This window comes from Centruroides vittatus, unplaced genomic scaffold (genome assembly GCF_030686945.1).
Source record: "Centruroides vittatus isolate TY-2023 unplaced genomic scaffold, ASM3068694v2 contig_1154, whole genome shotgun sequence".
Taxonomy (NCBI): Eukaryota; Metazoa; Arthropoda; class Arachnida; order Scorpiones; family Buthidae; genus Centruroides; species Centruroides vittatus.
In genome coordinates, this window is record NW_027120741.1 from 251,404 (window position 1) to 273,075 (window position 21,672).

Genomic DNA, 21,672 nt, shown 5'->3' on the forward strand with positions numbered 1-21,672 from the left:
TTTATTTCTAGCCAAAACTTCCATTTCGTTTGTCGGTGATTGTCAGGGAAAAATTTTCTGCTAGCGAACCCTTTGTTAAATATTTCGAATATCACCACTGCTTGTAGGGATTCCCCGTATTTTATTTAAGAGGGGGCGAAATTTTGAGGGGGCGGCGAAATTTTCCTCCGCCCCGGGCGGCTGACACCCACGCTACGCCACTGGTTATCATCGGCACCGTAGTTGCTAGTACCGCTGCAAACCATGACGTCGGACTACGGTCATCTCCCGGAGGGATAGGTTAGGTTTGTTGGACAAGCCGCGAAAGCGGCGCGTAGTACTAGCCGACCGCGAGGGTGTGCGAAAAGGACTTAACTCCAGACAGTGTGCTCGTGGATCAACATCTGCCTCTGTTGAAGGTATATATGGCCGACTTTCCGGACTGCCTGTTAAACACGCGATAAGGCTGTTTCACACTATGACCGACTAGACCGACCGATCCCATAATCGGACCGACTAGTAGTAAAAGCATTCTGAGTACGATTATATATCGGTGGCCGACTCGTAAGGACCAATCGGAACGCGTGTTAGAAATCGTTTACGTTTTTCTAATTTTCAAAATATTTTTGTAATCTACCTGGTTAAACTTTGCGGATATGATCTTACTTCGTTTATAAATTCTTACGAAAATGTCTAAATAATACCATCTTTTCTCATTACGTCGATAATGTTTTTAAATATATATATTAAAGTCATATATGTTCCCATAAAAAATTTAAGCAGTTATGAAAGAATAAGGTACTGTACAAGGGAAAATTTAAATAAATTAGCAATATATATAATGTAAAGTTATGTTTGATTGATTCGATAGTTTTCATATATCCAAAGTCTGATTGGTTGTAGTTTCGAAGCTGTAGCTCACCGACTGCTCCGACCCGACTACTTTTTAAATCTGTCCGACTGGAACGACCAGTCGGTGGGCCGACTGCTGTTGCCATGGCAACACGACTTGGAGTCGGACCGGTCGGTCTAGTCGGTCATAGTGTGAAACAGCCCATAGGCTTAGCGGAGAGAGCGACGCGACTCCCGATCATCGCGCGATCGCCGAAAAAAGTATGATAACTTTCTTATTTTTCATCTCCGGCCCAAAAGTACGGTATCGTTGAACTCATCTCGGTCCCCTCAGTTCAGAAATATACTCAAAGTCTCGAAATTCCATAGGTAGTAATCTATAGTATCCCCGAAACAAATAACAGCTTACGCTATTTTAGTTGAAACGCAGTTAATTGTCATCGGACATTTGATAGTTAGGAAAACAAAAACTCCAAAAATACTTACCTCATAGAAATCCTGCGTTTCAATTTGTGCTATCAAGATCCGGTAATTAATTAAATTAATTATGACGTAAAGCTGCTAAGCTCTAAGGTTTTTTTTTAAGATTTTCAAAAATTCCGAGGTTCCGTTGCATTCCAGACTATCATACCAAGGAGGCAAGGATGGTAAAAAACAGAGATATATCCTCTAATTCAAGCGTAATTGAAACGTAAATCGGTTTTATGTGAACCAAACGCACCTACCGTAATTTTATGTCTAACTAAATAAAGTTACATTTTTTCTTTTCAATGTTACAGTCACTGGCATCAGACAATGATCTCGTTTAATGTTATTCCTGGTGTTGAACTGCTGGCAAATGCTGATCTGCTTGCTGAAATGTCCAACTTATTCTCTACCAATTACGGAAAATGGAGCAGCAAGGGTCCTCGTCCAGGTCAACCTATCAAGATGAGGGTAGAACTGATGAAGAAGATGATGTTGTTTAATAGTGAAAAGTGTGGTGCTGTCATCGCTAAATCAATGTGTGAATCATCAAAGCTTCTGCTAATTGGTCATGCATTTTACTACGAATTTAGCACCGAAAACCTAGGTAAAGTCTGTTGGATCACGCAGCTTATTACTTCTCGATTTGTTAGACACAAAAGAATAGCAACGAGATCGATAAGAACTATCCTTAGCAGCGGAGATTACAATGTGTGTGGATTAGTGACGTCACACCCCTACGCCATTCAAGCGCTAGAAAGAGCTACTTCATCAATATGTGATCGGAAGGTCATTGAAAAATATGCCAGTGAGGTGATTGAAAACTGTCGTTTGCTCTACATGGGACAAAATGTTGTAATTGATTCTCATGGAATCATCAATACCGATTACCACGTAGACCATGCAGAAGTATTGAAAATAATCCAAGAAGAACGTGATGCATCCAGATGGATTTTTGGTGAATTACTTGAGGGCTTTGAGTTTTTTGCTTTTGTCTTTACAAATTAAAAAAACCATGTGTGTAATAATGTTGAAAATGGATCGAAAATCGCTCTTTTGTTGTAAACGAAAGATTGAAACTAATCTGTGACGTTGAATTTTATAAAAACTTGAAATTTTGATTAAATAAGTCATGATTTTTGTCTTTATTAGAATTTGACTACATACAAAATAAAATTCAAGATACGTGTGCCGTATGATTTTTTCTGGTTTAGAAACAAACATACCATATTTTATAAACATTGATTTTAGTATTCTTTTCTATTCCTAATCCAGAGTTCTCCAAGGAATCCTAGTGTCTTTTTTCTTATTTTCTCTTTAAATTATTGAGGTTTGCAAGATATTTTTAGTGTACCTCGTTTTTTGATGGTCACTGATTTTTTAGCTGCTAAATCGGGTTGCTCTATAAAATATTGCGTGAATAAAATAATTTTCCGATTTTTTAAACACTCGTTTTTCGGGTCGGGAGAAGAACGTTTTGCGATAGTGTTACTTTATTTTCATCTCCCTATTGGGAATGGTCCACAAATGTAGTAGAAAGAATACTACCTTTTCGAGGAGGGAGATGGTATTTTTGAGGATTTTTATGCTTAAAAACTCGTTTTATTTTTTAATATATTTTGCTTAAATTATCGTTCTTGGGTGCGTTAGAAAAAAATAGTAAATATTTTTATCTCAAAATAAGGCGATTAGGGGATAGTTTTCTTTAAGTTTTTTAGTGAATTTTGAAATCTCCCACAAAGTTTGTCCTAGAAATTTTAGAAATTTTAAAATTTAATTTTAAAAAAAAAAATATCGCTGATTTTGAGGTTATAATGCTTTATTATAAGGCTTTCTAAGTTGGGAATTTTGGGGAGGTTTACAATTTGGAATTTCTTTTCTTTGTTTTGTGAGGTCGAGTATGGTATTTTGATGATTTTGTTCTTTCACAAGATCTGTTCTTGAAATTTTTTAGTTTTGAAATATTAAGATTTTTGGGAATTTAAACTTTCGAGTCTTTTAGCTTGATTTTAAGAGGTTTTTTTTTTTTGATGGTTTTTGGTGTTTTTGTTATCTCTCATAAGATCTGTCCCAGACGTAAGGTTTTACATACTATTGACTGGTCAAAAAGTAAGGACATAAACGTTAAAATGAAAACGATATTACAGGTTGGTTATTTTAGCCTATCATTGTTACAAGATATGTTTATCACGAAGTGTCAAGGAAATGAAATCAGGAGAAGAGTGGGGTGTCCAGATTTCATGGAAGCTTATTTTGTTCTCAGGGTTCCAGAGAATAAGCTTGTAAAATTTGGAGCAGATCGACAAAGCTAAGAATAGAGAGAGACATACATTCTATTATCTATATAAGTTATAAAACCAACAGGGAACCATTTAGTTCAATAGCAATTTCGACAGAACAAATGGTTCTGAGGAACCATCTAGTCCATGTTCGGATGGAACCGTTTAACCTAACAGTTTCACCTTTAAGAGTAGGCAAATTTGATGATTTAGAAAATTTGCACAAAATACTGTACTTTCAACTAGATTTCAACTAGAAAGTTGTATATTTCATTTAAAAATAATGTTATTGTAAACATACATATATTTTATTGTGTAAAACTAATTATTTTAATTTAATTGAAAAATACCTATGTAAAACTTTTTCCCGAAATTTTCCGGTGTTTTATAGGTTTTTTCCCGGGTTTGGTTTTCTTTGCCTGTGGCCCTCATGATTAGGCCACACTAGGCTGTCGCGGTAATAGAAAAAAAAAAATTATGTTTAAACATAGTTTTGTGGTCACACACAAATGTCCTTATGTAAATCCTGCCCTGGGTTTCACACGGAACAAACAGTTCCATTTATGTGAAACTGGATTTCCTATCTATGTTGGAAGAGACATTTTCAGTAGCGCCATCTATAGGAAATAAATGATATAAATTAAATTTTAGACATTAAATTTAGACCAAAAAATACAATTTATCCTAAGATTTTTTTGTTTTTCATTTGCAGAAATAAATGCTAATTCTTATACTTTCAATTTCAATAATAAATAAAATGTCAAGTAAAATTTAAGCTTAAAACACCTTGAAAAATATTATATATTATTGAAATTTTACTTATTCGGCAGATTTGACCCTCCGAGTTTCTTGCAAATCTCCACGTTTTGAGACTCCCTGAACCAATAAAGTCAACAAACGCAAAAAAATTCCGTGGATGTGTGTTCGTTTAATATCTCAGAATGGGATTAAGAAACAAAATTTGGCATGGTATTAACTTCTATATAAGGGGCATGATGCTATTAAATTTTAGTGGTAAAGATCATGGGTGTGGAGAGATGGAAAGGGGTCGTGTGTCATAGCTTCAGAAGGGTCAGACTTATTGAGAATTTTACTCCTTATTAACATTTACAATTTTATATATATATATAACTCAAAGTTATATATATATATCTATAGTTGAGTATATATATATATATGTAGTAGTTAGTATATATAGTTGAGTATATATATATATATACTCAACTATCCTCAAAGTTAAGCTTATTGTCATTTTATAAAAATTAATAATATGAGATTTTGTTACAAAAAATTTTTATAACAGCTGGGAAAGTTAAGCAAATTGTAGCTAGATATATAAAATTACATGTCCTGACTGACTGAGTGATTGATTCATCATCGCTCAGAGCAAACCGTTGAACCTAAAGAGGTGAAATTTGGTACACAGTTAGGGTACATCACGAGAACGCACACTAAGAAGGGATTTTTCGAAATTCCCCTGCGGGGGACAGGGAGAGGATTAAGCTTACCCTCTTTTCTGCCGGCTAAACACTTCGTGTACGGCCGATGTCTTTCTTGTGTGTATTATTTATGCTCTGTTTCTCTCTTTCCTGAGTAAAAGATATCAATATTAATGTGATCGCCAAAAATAATTACTATTGAGAATCTACATCGATTTTCAACCGGTGTGCCGTGAAAATTTTTGAAGGTTAAATAAATTATTTTCGAAAAGCCCAAAGAAGGTTTTAATTTTGACATGTACTGTACAGATAAGTGTAGGCCTACATGTCAAAATTAAAACCTCTTTAATTAAATTGATTATAAGAGTTTTTATTATTATAAACTTAAAATAAATAAACGTATACATAATGTAGTAAAAAAATATATATTCATAAACTAAAATATATTTCGCATAACCAGATAAAGATTTCCATCTCAGTTCATTAAAGTCTAAATTTGGAATGTTCAAAAACTTAATTGGGGAACTTGAACCAGAAAGCACAGATCTAAAAATGCCATTCTATAATTTTCAAGCAGATTCATTCTTAAAAATCAAGTAAATGAAATTGCGAATATTATGAGTTTTGAAAGAGAATGAATCGTCATTTCAGAAATATTGTTATGTGTTATAGATTAAGTGATTAGCAGGTTATTATTTACGATGCTCGGCCATTATGAATAATGACTAAAACGACCGCGCAGCCTGATAAATAATGATTAATTTATTAAATTGACAGACACTATGAATATTGCTAAATTCCCTTTGGGCAATTTGATTTTTAAAAACTTCATTTTTACTTTTCCAGCTGTTATATATAACAGAGGAAAGGTATGGCGATCGGTCAAAAGTGACCCTCCCCCAAGATTTTTACACTTTTGGACTCGGGGTCTTGAAATGTCAAGAAATGCAAAAAAAAAAAAAAATTTGGAGTAATTTCTGTATGCATGGATGTTTGTGTGGGGGGCACGATTTTGTTCACCTTCTTTGAAGCTTCTTAACTCCTTTGCTTTTTGTCGAAAATTTCTGAAATTTTGTAGGGAGGTTTATTAGGGGAATTGATGCCATTAAATTTTTGTGGTTTAAGTCGAGGGAGTGGAGAGATAATGGGGGTCGTGTGTATCTCCAGTAGAGTCGGACTTAATGACGATTTTACTCATCAGCATTTATAAATTTTTTATAAAACTTATCCCTACCCTCAAAATTAAGCCTTTTGCCATTTTATAATAGTTAAAAATATAACAACAGATGGTGCCACCAAAATTTTAAATGTTGCTAGGAAAGTTGAGCAACTCGTTGCTGGTTTATTAAGTATTATTAATTGTATTAATTAAATTAATGTTAACAAAAAATATTATTAACAAAATTATGATTCAATCAAAAAATCAACTTAAATTTCTGTAATGTCATTTTTTGTATACACTATACAAGAAATTGAATATTTTTTCAGTTTGTTTTTCCAGCAATTATGACCTTGATATCATTTGGAATTATTTTTTTTTCTTTGTGACATTTGTATGTATTTCTTGTAGATTTTCAACCAATTTTATAGCAGCATTGACTATAGCCTCGGCCTAAAGAAATTGGTGACATTCTTTCACATTCTCTAAGCGAAATTTCTGAACTGGTTAATCTCCAACGGAATTAAACTTTTCTTTACAAATAGTAGCGAGGTTGAGCCCGAAATTTTAAACGCGAAAACCTGTACGTCGGACGTTCAGCGCCGCTTTCCTGTAAGCCTAAAAGTTTGACAATGGCGTTTGGAAAGTCAGTGGAATCATGCTCGACATTCCAAAGGCCATTGTCAAACTTCTAGGCTTACAGGAAAGCGGCGCTGAACCTCCAACGTACACATTTTTGCGTTTAAAACTTCGGCCTCAACCTCGCTAGTAAACTGGTTTCTGGAATATAATAGGTATAATAGACTATGTTTGATACCCAATTTGTAAAGGTTTTTATCTTCAACCGCAACAATGAAGCCTAAAATATTTTTTCCATCACTCTGGCCTCGATCTGTTATACAAATCCTTACTTTGTCACCGACATTAGCTATTGGGTATTTGGCAGTGGCGTGCCGTCATTGGAAGCGATGGAAGCGCTGCTCCACCTTCCAATGACCTTCCCTTGTATTTTATAAAATATAAATTTTCATATTTTAACGTACTTTTAATTAATTAAAATTAATATTTTATTATAACTGCATTATGTATCTTTTACACATTTCTATACTACATGTGAAAAAAACGATAAGATTGCTATTGTATATTCGAATAATTCGGTGGCGGAAGGAATGTCGAAACCGGGTCAGTTTCCAATCAGCCAGATTATATAGGCATTGGCACATGCGGTTTACAGAGTACCAAACTTACCCGATTTAGCTGGTAGAAGCGACACACGCATAAAGCATCCAATTTTATATCCCGGAGCGGTTCTGGGCTGTTAGCCGCCTGCTAGATATTCGGCCACCCTCGCCCGATTATGTGAATCATGAGCAGACTAGATCAACGGCGAACAGCCCCCGGCCCGCGGGCCAGCTACGGCTCGCGAAAAGTTTCTATCCGGCCCGCGAGATCTTTAATAGATTTAATTAGTTAATTCCAATTCTTTGTAGTTTTCGAAAACGATAAGAGAAATAAATGTAGTAATTAACTTTTTATTTATTTATTTCATATTTGCAGACTAAAAAAATTACAAGTCACAAGAAGGCGTCAATTAACTACTACGGCCCGCGGAAAAAAACGTAAAATTTATTCTGGCCCATGTTATAAAAAAGGTTGCCCACCCTAGACTAGATTTATAACTAAACCCAACCGATAGGAATTTACTGGCATGTTTTTATGATAGTTCTGTATAGTTGACAGGAGTTTTAAAAAATCCATTAAAATATTTGATACATTTATTCCGCGTTTATTCTGCTCTCCCATCTTATATTACTTACGGATTTCAATGTTAAACCGGTGATATTACGATTTAGTATGTCCCATCTGTAAGGGGATGCAGAAAAAACGTGTACAATTCTAGTAGAGTGTTAAAAAATTAACTGTTACTTTGGCAGCATCATTTACAACCAAATTTAATGAATGAGACGTACAGTACAAGGTACGTACAAAAAGCAGGCGGCCGGATGGCCGAGCGGTCAAGGTTAGCAGCCTGCCGCCCTGGGGGACCCGGGATCGGACCCGGGATCGAATCCGGACGGGTCGAAAATCCCCAGGAATTTTTCGGGGGGTGGTCCGTCCAGATATGTTGGTCCCCGTCCCTCACCACCCGGCCGCCCCATTGTGGGCCTGGCCGAACCCATAATGGGCTTGCTGTAAGAGGCCCTCTTAGTGCCCACTGGGCGGAAAGAGTTACAAAAAAAAAAAAAGGTACAAAAAGCTCTAGAATTTATTTTCCTTAAATTTACGATTTATATATCCATTGTCATAAAAATTTGTCTTTCCACTTTGTACCTGAATATCTGTAGTCTTAGGAAAAAAGTAACTGGTTTCGACTTATTTCTACTAAGAAGTAGTTAAATAATTAAGAGATTAGGGAATGGGGACATAAATGAAACCCTGCTGAAAGAGCCAGAATTTTATTTAAACAAAAGCTTAACCGAACCAATCACTAGCTCAGTACAGTGGGGAACTGATTTCCGTGTACACCTGGTACTAAAACGAATTACAGTAGTTAGAAAACAAATGACTATTAAGTTTAACATATTTACATCTGTGGTGAGAAACGTTTCAAATTTACAACAGCCCTGTCGCGTCCTTTGAGATATATTAGTGATGCGACAAAAGAGGCATTTGACATTGACCGGTATCGGCACCCTCGGGATTTGGCAACCCACGTGCATGCACGTACCGCACACCTACCAGGACGTCTCTGATTCCATTCATTAGCCACTCGTAGGGAGCTACAGTATTTCACTAAGTGGATTGTTTTAAGATTTAAAAAGTAAAGAATATTTTGTTATTTTTATGTACATTTCTTCACAAAGTTATATTTAATTATAAGTTTCTTTAAAAGTATGTTCATACAATTGAAGAATTTTTTGTACTAGATATGTGTATTCATCACACATTTTGTTTTACCAAGTAAGTTTTTTTGTAATTTAAATTTTAGCTCTTATATCGTGGCTAGTGATTAAAAAATTTATTTTAAAAAAGTTTTGGCTCAAGACCATATAATGAAAAAGAAAACATTATTAAAAGAGAAAGACCAATGCCTAAATTAAATATAAATACGACAACAACAAAATTTCGACATTTTGACGATAAGATTTATGTCGAATGACGATTCTTTCGTAAAATTGAAGCAATTTGGAAATCAGAATAGAATTTAACATTGGTAGACAATATAAAATAAATATTGAGAATTATAAGCAGATAATTACGATTAATAGATATAACATCTATTAATTTAGATATATGTTTTTTCTCAAAGCAAGAATTGGCATTTAGAGGGCATAGGGAATTTATTGAATCTAATAAGTTCAATATAATTACCTCTGTTATTTATTAAGTACGTCAGATAATCTATTAAAAATACATTTAAAGAAGTATACGGTTTTTACTGGCTTATCGAACAAACGAATACGAACGGGACCTGACGCGCAATTAATTGATTGCCCCTGGAAGTCGGCTTCTTACAGAAACACAGCTTCCCTATCATCAAATGTCACGGCACGCCACTGGTATTTGGAATTCGAAGTATCAATCATTTTTTCTGCTTGCTTTTTAAAATTAGACAAAGCCATTTCGTTTGTTTTAGACGGACTTATTTTTTCTTCTATTTTTGGATCAACTGATTTTTTCTCGTCATTCTGTAGTACTAATAGTGTCCTGGCTTCTGGAAATCAACATGGTTAAATCTTTCTCATATGAAGACGATGTAGATCATTAAATTTCCTTACTTATATACTATCTGAAAGTGACATTATCGAATAATATTTTATAATTTATTTTGAACGGTATCTAATCCTCCAGAGTCTTTCTTCCTCGTAGTTACTTTTAAATAAGTCTCTAAATCGTCCTCCGTTGATCAATAATTCGTCAGGTTTGATGTACTGTACCAGTATGATGCACTCGATTTTTTTTAGTTCTACAAAACGTAATCCTTCCGAACATTTGTTAGTAACTAACCAATAACTAAGCATATTCTTTACGCCTTGATTACACCTTTCTATTGAACCATGTGAAATCCATGCACCATTTTTAATTCAGGTCACATGCTACGAAGTTCTTGATGACATTATTCGCGAATTCTCTGTCATTATCACTTTGTAGGATACTTGGTACACCGAAAATTGTAAAAAAAAAAAATAAATAAAAATAAAAGAACATCTTAGTCCTTTTCATTTTTAACAGTTGTAAGTGAACGAATATAGATAGGTTAGGTACTGTACATGAATATAAATTTATATTGTTCATCAGCTCGTTACTGCATAAGATCGACTGATTTCTTGAGTTTATTTCATTACTTAACATTGATTTTACCGAGCCTTTTTTATGAACATTGTTTTTTCTGACAGATTACACACAAATTCAAGTAAATTACGATCATCTCTCCCTTGTAATATTTTTACACTTTGTACTTAATCCTTTTCCCATAAGATTTCTGCCGATGTGGGCATTATGCAATATCTGAAATATTTCTTCAGTGTGAACGTAATATTTAATCAAATTGCCTTATTTTATAGGCACGATTTTTATTTTTTTCGATATAACGTTATATCAACGTAAACACCGATATTCTCTCGGCAACTTCGAAGTCGCTTTGATTTTTTGACTTTCACTTTTGTCATTGTCAAAAACGCTAATTTTGTAAAAATTTCGCTGCTATTAATTATTTTAATCGATAGTTGAAGCAGTTATTCATGTTACTTAATGATTGTTCTACGACCGTTATTTTTTTTTTTTTTAAAAAAAAAAAGATAGGCCTACTAATTTAAGAAGTAAAATTAAAACGTTGCACAAGATTAACCAGTGGCCTCAAATTACAAGTGAAAACACTTATTTTTAGAACTTTAATCAATTTTTGGTATATGAAATATAGCTAACGAAAGAGTAAATTTATATTTATTATCTAAGCAATATTGAGTAACATACATTGATGTTTCAGTAATCCATGAAAAAATGATATCTACAATTTATATATTTTAACATTAATATTTTGTTAATTCATACTAAGAGACTTCAGATTAGATCACAGATAAAAATAATGTATATTTATATATGGTAAAATGACTTTATTGTATTGCATATAAATGCCCCATTTGAATTTAATCCCTTTGATAAAGTTTTGGATTAATGTATTCATTCAGAATTTGTATATAATAAAGAATGAAAATAAAAAATTTATTAAATAAATCCACAATAATTTGTTGATAGATCAATATATTTAAAGATTTTTTAATCTTTTTTTTTTACATCTTAGTGTTGTTGGTGTACAGAGATAAGTAAACACAAAGTAAATTTACAAGTACCTTTAATAATTGCTTGCTTTTTATTTGCAAGCAATATTCACTGTGAGTTTTTTCCTATGTACACATAATTAATCATGCAAAACATATTCAGTATGGATATCAAAGGATATCAATAAAATGGGTTCTCTTAAAGAGCCAAAGATACAAAAACCTGGAAACCAGAAACTGTCAGTTTGGAAAATCAGAATATATGAAAAAATGCTAATGTTAAACATGTATCAAAGATTCAGAAAATAGATTAATCTTAAGAGTTAATTTAATAATGATTTGTGAAAATAGCATATTAAAACATTTAGCAAAGATTAATTTATTTAATGTTTTCTTTGATACAAATGATTGTTACATGTGATATAATTGATGATGTTCATATGTTATTCATTTTACTGATATCAGTTTGTATGTAGTATTCACTATAAAACAGCTAAGAAATTAAAAACAATGCATAGTTATCACAGGCATTTTGGAAGGATGTAATTGTTCAAATACACTTTTGCTATTAAAATACAACACCAATACTTTGGTTTATATTCATTCAATTCTCTCTACAATTTTTCATAAATACACATTTATGAATAATCACCAAACTTTATTATATAACACACAACTGTATTTTTTAAACATTCTTACTTTCAAGGCCTTTTCAACATTTTTAAGCTCTTTGATTGTACATCTCTTTCTGAATGTTGTATAAATATATATTTATGTGTGAGTATGTATATATGTGTATAAATATATAATGCATATATATGTATATACACATATATCAGGTGTTTTTCATTCATATAAAAGTAAAAAATTATACTAACTACTAATGATGAAGAATATAGTAAAAAGTATTTTTACAGGTATATTCCTTGTATGTATATGATAATCTGAATGTATTAAAAATTAAAATGTTTCCACTTCATTTTTTCATTTCTAAATATTTTTACTGTATAATTAAAATTATTGAAGAATATTTTTCTTTCAAATAGGCAAATTTGCAATTTGCATAATAAATAAAATTTTCTTTTGATCACAGAAATTAAATTTTTCAAAAAATGATAAAATTTGGATATGTATTTTTATTTTGAGCACCATTTACATCCAAGAAATATTATACAAATTTTACTATATTCTCTCTTGTAACTTATGTCATATTAACATTTATTCTATACTTCATGTGGAAAGCTAATAAACTTTCATAAAAATAAAAATTTCTATATTCAAACCTATCAAAGTGAATACCCTCATACAAATTGTTATTACAGTAGTTGATTATTCCATTCATTGACAGTTTTGGCTTCCAGTGTATAATTATGAATATATAATTGATGGATAAAACAGGGTCAATATAAATGATAAATCAGTCCAATTTCAGGACGGAGAAAGAAGTGCAATTTCACAGGATATGACTAGTATGTTTTTTAATAAAAGCAGTAAATATAACATTAAAACTATTGGCTTCAAATTTCCAGAAATCTAAAAAACAAGATTGTTTCATATTGGGTTAAACCAAATGTCAATAGCTTACATATGTCCAAGCACCACAGTGAATTCAATTACATGTTTGAGAAAGATAAGAACACAGCCTACAATAATACAATAATCTACTTTCTAACACAGTTCTGTTTAAGAAATCTTTTATTGATGTTTTCTTTATCACTTGGACTTATTTCACACTATCACAGCAGAAAGTATCTCTGTCACAATGCTGTACATTTGTTTATATCACATGAAAACACAGGCTGTCTGTCCCAGAATAAGAAGTAGCACTATATGCTTTGCTTCTTACATAAAAATCCTCAACATGAAAGAAAAGTTTCTTGAAGCCATAGCATTGTGCTTACATCAGCAATGAGTCAGGCAGCAATGTGTTTGTACACAAGTCATTTCCAACAGTGGCATTTAATTAACAGCACATGTAAATGATGATGTCTTAATGAAATGGGAGAATGATGGTTTGGGAAAATGGTCTCATTTTCAGGCATCACTTCAGATACTTATAAATATATCCCCCAATGGCTGGCTGAATTATATATGCTAATTGCCTACACAATACTTTACTGTACAAACTTACATCTTCTAGTTACCATCAATTGCCTTTGAATTAATTGCATAATAGCAATTTTTATTTTCATTTTAAATATTTATGGCCAGTAAACAAATATATTTAAATTCAAGCTGTGTTCTCCTCTAACAAACATGCTATATGAAATCATTTTACATCTATACAAGCAACTTCATTTAATGTTGGAATACAACCATTTAGTATGCTACATAGAAAGTGCACACACCAGCAACACAACTCTAACTTGAACTCTCTTTGAGAGGAGGAAAAAAATTAATTTTACTTTTAAGAATTAATACAATTTGTTTTATGGTGAATACTTCATATTTAACAAACAGCACCAATGTAGTTCAAATATGGTGAAGTATTTGGCAAAGATGGAAGGCCTCCAAAGGGTAACTTGCTTGATTAATGACATCACAATATAGTGGAATCCTGCAGAGACTATTGGGTACATCAACAACAAATTTCAGACTCACAGAACTACAATCTAGGAATTTTTGTTAACTAACCATACAACTATTACTATCATGAGCAAAGGATTTATATTGTATTTTCCTAGCACTTGTTTTCTTTTTCAACTGTTATGAAAACATCAAGATAACTGTCACTCCAGATTATACTGCAATTATAACAGCATTACTATAGAATCTAATATTTCAAAGTGCATGAGGCACATTAATGACTGTTTTGTACTCTGTCTATGCAAATTATAGCGTAGAATAAAAAATATATTATTATTAGATATAGATAATTTTTGATTTAAACTTAATAAAATGCATTAAAATTAATTTTAAAAACTGTTCATGACTTTATAAATATTCTATAATCATAATTTAAAGGTTGTTTTCATAATAATTCTTTTTGTTTCACTTCACTCTTAAAGATTATTTAATTCACTTGATAAAATGCCATCACACATTACACAAAAGAAAATGATAATGCTATAATTGTGAATTTCAGTTTTATTGTCAAATTTTAATATCACAAAAGTGTATCATTGGCAATTTTCAAAATATATTGTGTAAGAAAAAATTATTAATATTTTGCATACTTGAATGAGATTCAAAACTTTTTAAATTAGGAATTAGCTTCCTAAATTAATAGTCTGCCTATCGTATTATTGTGTATTCTATAAAAACAATTCAAATCATTAACTTTTATAAAATTTATTAAATATAATTCAATGGGTGAAAATCATTTAAATTAGAAATTTAACTATGAAAATTAAATTTATAAATAAAATAAATCCATTTTTTTATAAATGCATCTAAACAGTTTTCAATAAATCTGAGAAAAAATTAACCATAGTATTTCAACTGTTTTATAAGTTTTATATAATTGAATTTAATAATCTGGACATATAGACAAAAACTTTTTTATTACATAATCTTAGATAATTTTATCATATTTATCAACATTAGAAAACATCGTAAAACAAAACAAAGTATTACAACAAGTTTAAACAAATATACAGATGATAAATGAAAGTAACTTTTTATTAATACAATTATTCTGTTCATGTTTTAAGTATGAATTCTTTTATTTACATTAATCTAAATATTTTTAAAGTTTTAAACTCCAACATCAAAAGTTTCCATAATGAATTTTTGTAAAAATTGAAAAAACATTTTAAACTTATGTTATTGGGGTTTAAAAATCTGAAAATATTCTTATTATTGTAAATTAAAAAGATTACTGTGTAACTAAGGTTGTGAATAGTACTTATTTTAAATGCCAGAAATTTTTAATATTGTAATTCTTAGAAGTTTACCAGACTTCAAGACAATCTAAGAAATCAAAAAAAAACAAAAAAAATTTATAAAATAAACAAATACAAACACATATTTATTTTGAAATACATTTTTGCATAATTTAATGATAAATAGCAGCTTGTGAGTGTGCTTTAATTTCAGCCAATATACTTTATCATTTTAAAATATATTATATTTTCTTCATTCCCAACAAAAATATTAAATCAAAATATATTATTCAATAAAAAAAAGTATCAATAATAAAAGTACAATATAAAATAAGCTAAATAACAAAATTTCATTCATTTCTTATGTTTCTCCATTGTCAAATTTAAATCTAAAAAAGGTAAACAAAATATTTCAAAATTGTAATTTCCAATCAAATTTTACTATTATTTCTAATTTTCAAAATAAAAAAAAGAAAATATTTAAACAGCTTATTTAATAGATTTTATCATTAAAAGAGATTATGTCTGCAATTCAACAAATTTGTTAATATTGATTATTAAAGAAATATGAGCATTTAGTATATTTAAATATGGAAATAAAGTAAATCTTGTAAAAAACAAGAATTGCATGGTCCTGAATATTTTTTCCATTTTATTCAGGCTGTTTTGGACAGTTTTACTATATTTCAATTAAATAAGTAAAATTCATTAACCTTAGTAGATGCATTAATATAGCATAGTAAAAATATAATTTAAACAATCTCAAACAATTCCTGTTTCTGTTTTGTGCAAACAAATATTCCCTAAACTGATTTAAAAAACTAATTGTGATTTTTGAATTATACAAAATATATTAGAAAATAGGTTATTAAAAACTGAAATATTTTTAAGCTTTCAGAAGAATAAACTAGTGAAATAATTACAATATTAAAAAAAAATGAAAGCCTTTATAAAATATTTTAATGTCACTTAATAAAATGACTAGAATAAAATAAAATTAGGAAAATCCTACTAATCAATTTCAGAGAATATAAAAAGTTTAATGTCATTGGTAGTGTATTCCTTCCATCACAGTATTATTAAATAATTTTAATAAGTCAAATAGCATTGAATTTTTTGTTTTGTAAAAATATTTCACATAAGCTTTGACTATGCTTTATTTTCATTAATAACTTTTATCAATTTGATAATGTTTTGAGTAAAATCAGAAACTTATTTGCAAATGAACCTAAATTTATTTCAATAATACATATTATTTAAATGATTATTGAAATGTAATTAATTCCATTTGCTATCTGCATTTTTCAGATCAGCAAAATGAAGAAATGCTTGTACTAAATTTTGGTGCTATTCTTTTCTATACTATAACTGTTTATTTACAGCCTCATTAACACATTCATCTTTAAGATTAAAAATATACTTTTTTTTAATATAAATTTAGATATGGAGGAAATAAAGACTAAAATAATAGAAGTATTGTCTGCATATTTCTGCATTAAATGATTTTCAACCCAGAATTTAAATAAATAAATAAATTATAGTAGTAATATTTAAAGAATTGTTCTATTTTTATAGAATGCATAAAAAAATTAAAATTACAATTCATTTTTATACTGATTGAACCAGAATAATTGCAATACTAAATAATTATAATAAAATTCATGGAAAAAATTTTTCATCCATTGAAGAATGCAATTAGTAAATTAAAAAGTTATAATAATTAAAAATGATCTATATATATACATATATATTTATTTATTTCTTTTAAATATCAATTGGCACTAATTTTATAAATTATCAATCAAAATTTTTCAACAAAAATAAATTTTTTTTTATAATTTACAATTTTCAATAATTCAATATTTTTTAAGAATGATTTTGGGTTTAAAGCCAAAGTAAAAATTATAATTTCAGAACATCAGAAATGTGTTAAAAATATAAATTATAAGCAATTTATAAACATGGGTGAAATAAAAACAGAACAATTAATGAAAGATAAGGCTTAAAGTTTTTCTTTTTAATATCATTAACATAGTCACAGAAAATAAATTGTAATTTTTACATTAATCAGGTGATCATAAAACTTATATCAAACTTATATGTAATCACATACAATAAATTGTTTTACTGGGCAATGATGATTTCTTTTTTAATTTATTACTTTTTAAAGTAAGTTACTGTGTAAATAGGCCTTTTTCATTTGCATAAATTTACTTAAATACTTAAATAAGGAATATTTTTCTGACTAATTAGAAGCTCTATTTTGATTTTCTATTCATGAATATGCAAAGAATATTGCACAAAATAATCAAATATAATATTAATGAAAAAACATATTTGAATTACAGATAGTATGAAACTTAATAAATAAAACATCAAAAATATTCAATTGTACAGAAATAAAATCTCAGACATAAAATTTCATCATTTGGAATTATAGTCTAAATTACAGTTGTATCTATAATTTAAGAATTTTCATTTAGAAAAAGGTCTATATACAAAAAATTCTGATAGGTTATTCTCTATGTCAAATATTTTATATTGAAAATTTATGGGTATCAGTTGCTCTTTTTAATCTGCTTAATTTTTCTGTGGTTTTTATTTTAGTATTATTGTGAATTTATAATAGATTGTATGGATAGTTTAAATTATTAAAACACTGTATTAGAAATTTTATTTAAAAGTGTAAAAATTATTTTTTCATTAAAAAGAAATGTTAAAAATTTAATTGCAAAATGTTTAGATTGACTGAATTTTAACTGTTTAAATTATATTTAATTATATAATAATTGTAGATCCAAAATATAATTTAGAAAATCAAAAATATTAAAAATGTAGGTTAGAAACAACAAAATTAATTTTATATTTCAAGGTAAATTTAAAGGCTGTCAAAAATGTTTAATTCCACTGTTTTTGATATTATTTTATTAAAAATAATCACCATTTTAATTTGACACAAAAATTGAGAGACTAAAAATTGCAACTACTTTTCTAAAAGCCCAGATTTAAAATCTTTGGTCAGATCTGGCCAAATAAATAATGAATATTGCTCATACATACAACATATATATCATCCATGCTAATCACACAGTAATTAATTTTAGTTTTATTTTAGCTGCCAATTTGATATGGCAAATATACTATAGTAAGTAAAGAAATTAATTTTAATGCATTTATTTGAAAGAAATGGATTCACTTGTGTAATCATATATTAAAAAATATCATAGTATTAAAGAATTATTCAATGTTACTAATTCAATTTAAAATGCTTCTTAATAGATAAATTTAAAATAGAATAAAGATATAGAAATTATATTTTTTTGATATTAAAACTATATCTGGAATTTTGTTTCAGATTAATAATCTGCATTCATACATTACAATTGACTTACAAAATCTCTTCTACATACAAAACACTGTGCAACAGGAAGGTTGACAAATGCCTATTCCTTTTCTTTTTAAACTGGAATATTTGACAAAGAGTAACCAAGATTTTTCACATAATACCAATAAGTAAAATTATGGCTAAAAGACTATGTCGTTTTATCACAATTTTTGGTTTTATCCCACTTTTGGCAAAACTCTAACCCCCCATTTTTTTTTACAATATCACAACAAAATCACTTTGAATTACATATGCACAACAGTATGTGAACTGCTTCATTTCATACTACAAATGACTTCATGACACTTACAGGGAGAAAAAGATACAAGGGGAAAGTTGTTACTGCCTTGTCAAGTTTTGTATGGCAGCAACATTCATCACAGCATTCCACCTATTGCAACTATGTCCCAAAGGGCATAGACAATCTAAATGTGTATGCTGGTATCAGCATAGAGTTACTCATTTGGAGTAACTGATCACAGCAGCATACATTGTCCATGGCATATAGACAAAATTTACCGAATACATATTGCAACTTTTTTATTTTGGTATTGTGGCCACAAATTCGCTGCTGTCGATACACTAATGAAATTATTTTGATGCAGCTATTGTGATCACTGATTAAATCAGTTTTGAAGTACTGTATATTTCTGGATCATGCATATTCTATGAGCATTTCATCTGTATATGGAGCGTTAATGTATCACGACATTTTAGGGGAATATAGATTACCACAATCTTGTATACATATATCTAACATATAGTATCTAGAAGAGATGATACTATTTGTATTCTAATGCATTGCCTATATACTACTATGACAGCAAAATTCACATTTACAATTTTTATCCTTTCTGTTAGCAAGCACCACAATAAGTGATCTATCAATGACCACAACTTGCTTCTGCAGAAAAAAGTTTTAAGCTTCTGATAACACAGATTATGCAGATGGATCAAAAAATGTATCTATTGTTTTATCTTGTATAATGGATTTATCATTAAAAAAAGTAAACATTTAAATTAAAATTCACAAACCTCACTGAAAGTTGACAGCAACAGCAATCTTGGAGCAAACAGTTTTGCATTATTGGCCACTATGCAGTCATTGCAACTGCAATAGCGATCACATATATAAAACAAGAAAAGAATCACAGACTTTTTCTTACCACATTTGTGGTCTCAGTCATATTGTAATCATTGTAATCTGATTCACTAAAAAGCTTAGAAATTGCACATGAACTCTACATTTTATGACTTCAATTATGGAATGAATAGCATGTACACAATGTTTGCAGACACTGCACAAACAACTAAAATAATATGGGATCCGATGTAAGAATATTGATGAAGGTGAAAAGCTGTAGACACAAAGGCTGCAGGATTCAATATCACTCAACTGTGCAATTTTCTTCAACTTGCAACAAACAAAAACAGAGGGAACACCAACTGCAACAGCTGTTTGTATTATTGTATTGACTATAATTGCAAAGTGGCTTTTCTATAAAGTGAAAAAATGATTTATTCCATTTTAAAACCAATGGTTGGTGATGGTGGTTCTTGTTTTATTAATCCCTTTTGAGAAAAAGCTAAGAGTGCATTTAAACTGTTTTCAGATCCCTTATTTGTATCACTTTGTGAATTATCATTAGATTTATCACTATTGCCTGTACCATGTTGAAGGCCACTGGTGCCATTTGTGATGGGCACTGTCATTATGTCCACGTGAGAGGCACTGTTATTTTCTGATGGCCCATTTACAGACATTGGACTTCGACCGTTCTGAGCTGATGGTGTTGGAGGACCACTACTGACTAAGCCAGTAGCAGGCATTGATGCACTGCAAGAAGTGGGAGTATGAATAGCATTTGTTGCTGAAGCTGTGGATATTGAATAATCCCTGTCTAATTTTGGTGGTCTACCGCGAGGACGACCTTCTGGTTTGGGAGGAGGAATATGAATATTGGTATCGTCTCTAATTTGATTAGCCAATTCTTTAACTACACGTAGTCCTTCATCAATAAGAGTTTCTTGTACTAACTGTTTTGTAATTTGGGCACTAGTCTTTTTTCCTTGAACTGCTTTCATAGAAGAAAATACATCTGAAGATTGCTGACACTGACTCGAATCTTGTGATGGTGAATCATTAGCATCATGATTTAAAGTGGGAGATGATGTTGTACTATATGCTGAAAATTGTGAATCTGAAAAAGAAAAAGAAAATAGCAATACTACATAAGATTCTATTATAATTTCTGAAAATTTTATGCTTAATAATAAAAATAGATATGTTAATTAGAAATGGAATACAACAAATATTTTTAAGTTGTAAATATAAAAATTTATACTCTCATTATACAGCAAAAGGTTTGCAAAGTATTGATGTCTAACAGGCAGTAAAATAAAGTTATTTGATTTTGTTTTAAAAATACACAACAGTTATCTCAAAGATAATGATTCAGCATTCTCTACAGAATCAATCATCTATTAAAAATGGTTAAAATTACCAACTTTTAAAAATTCTAATCTACTAAAACAACTTTCAAAAAGTTAATACTGTATTTATTCTAATAAACACACACTGTCTGTAACTTTTTGCAGCTTGCAAGTACATTGTTTATTAGAGTGATTACTATTAGAGGGTGACTTTTATTTGTATTCTTTGAGAATTGGGTGCAACTATTATTCAAAGATGACTATGAATGGAATAAATCCAGCAACTTTTTTCACTTTATAACTATTCATGCAACAATTCACCATTCAATACAGTTACACTATATTTCAACAGAAGGCTTATTTTAAACTGAAAAATTACATAATTTTTCTCCAATTGTCTTACTATTAGTGTGTGATTGTTGTTAGAATAAGTATGGTATTTGAAAAGTATATATTAAACCTTTTCAAAATGCATTATCCTCAGAACATTGAAAAAATGCTATAGCAGTCATACATAAAGCATAAATACACATATTTAAATATGTTAAAATATCAAAAATTTTTTAAAATTCTTAAAT

The 21,672-nt window shown here is 29.8% G+C and overlaps 2 protein-coding genes across 2 annotated transcripts in view; one reads left to right on the forward strand and one right to left on the reverse strand.

Moving 5' to 3' along the window:
• Window positions 1-1,626: 1,626 nt before the first annotated feature.
• Window positions 1,627-2,304, forward strand: LOC136978570 (uncharacterized). Its single transcript, XM_067274296.1, has one exon. It carries the CDS (start codon window positions 1,627-1,629, stop codon window positions 2,302-2,304), a length of 678 nt encoding a protein of 225 aa, XP_067130397.1.
• A 14,961-nt stretch (window positions 2,305-17,265) lies between these two features.
• Window positions 17,266-21,672, reverse strand: part of LOC136979121 (uncharacterized) — a 190,057-nt gene continuing 185,650 nt past the window's right edge. Inside the window, 1 exon segment of the mRNA XM_067275049.1 lies at window positions 17,266-20,862. Within this exon segment, the coding sequence (XP_067131150.1) occupies window positions 20,180-20,862 (683 nt within the window). The 3' untranslated portion in view covers window positions 17,266-20,179.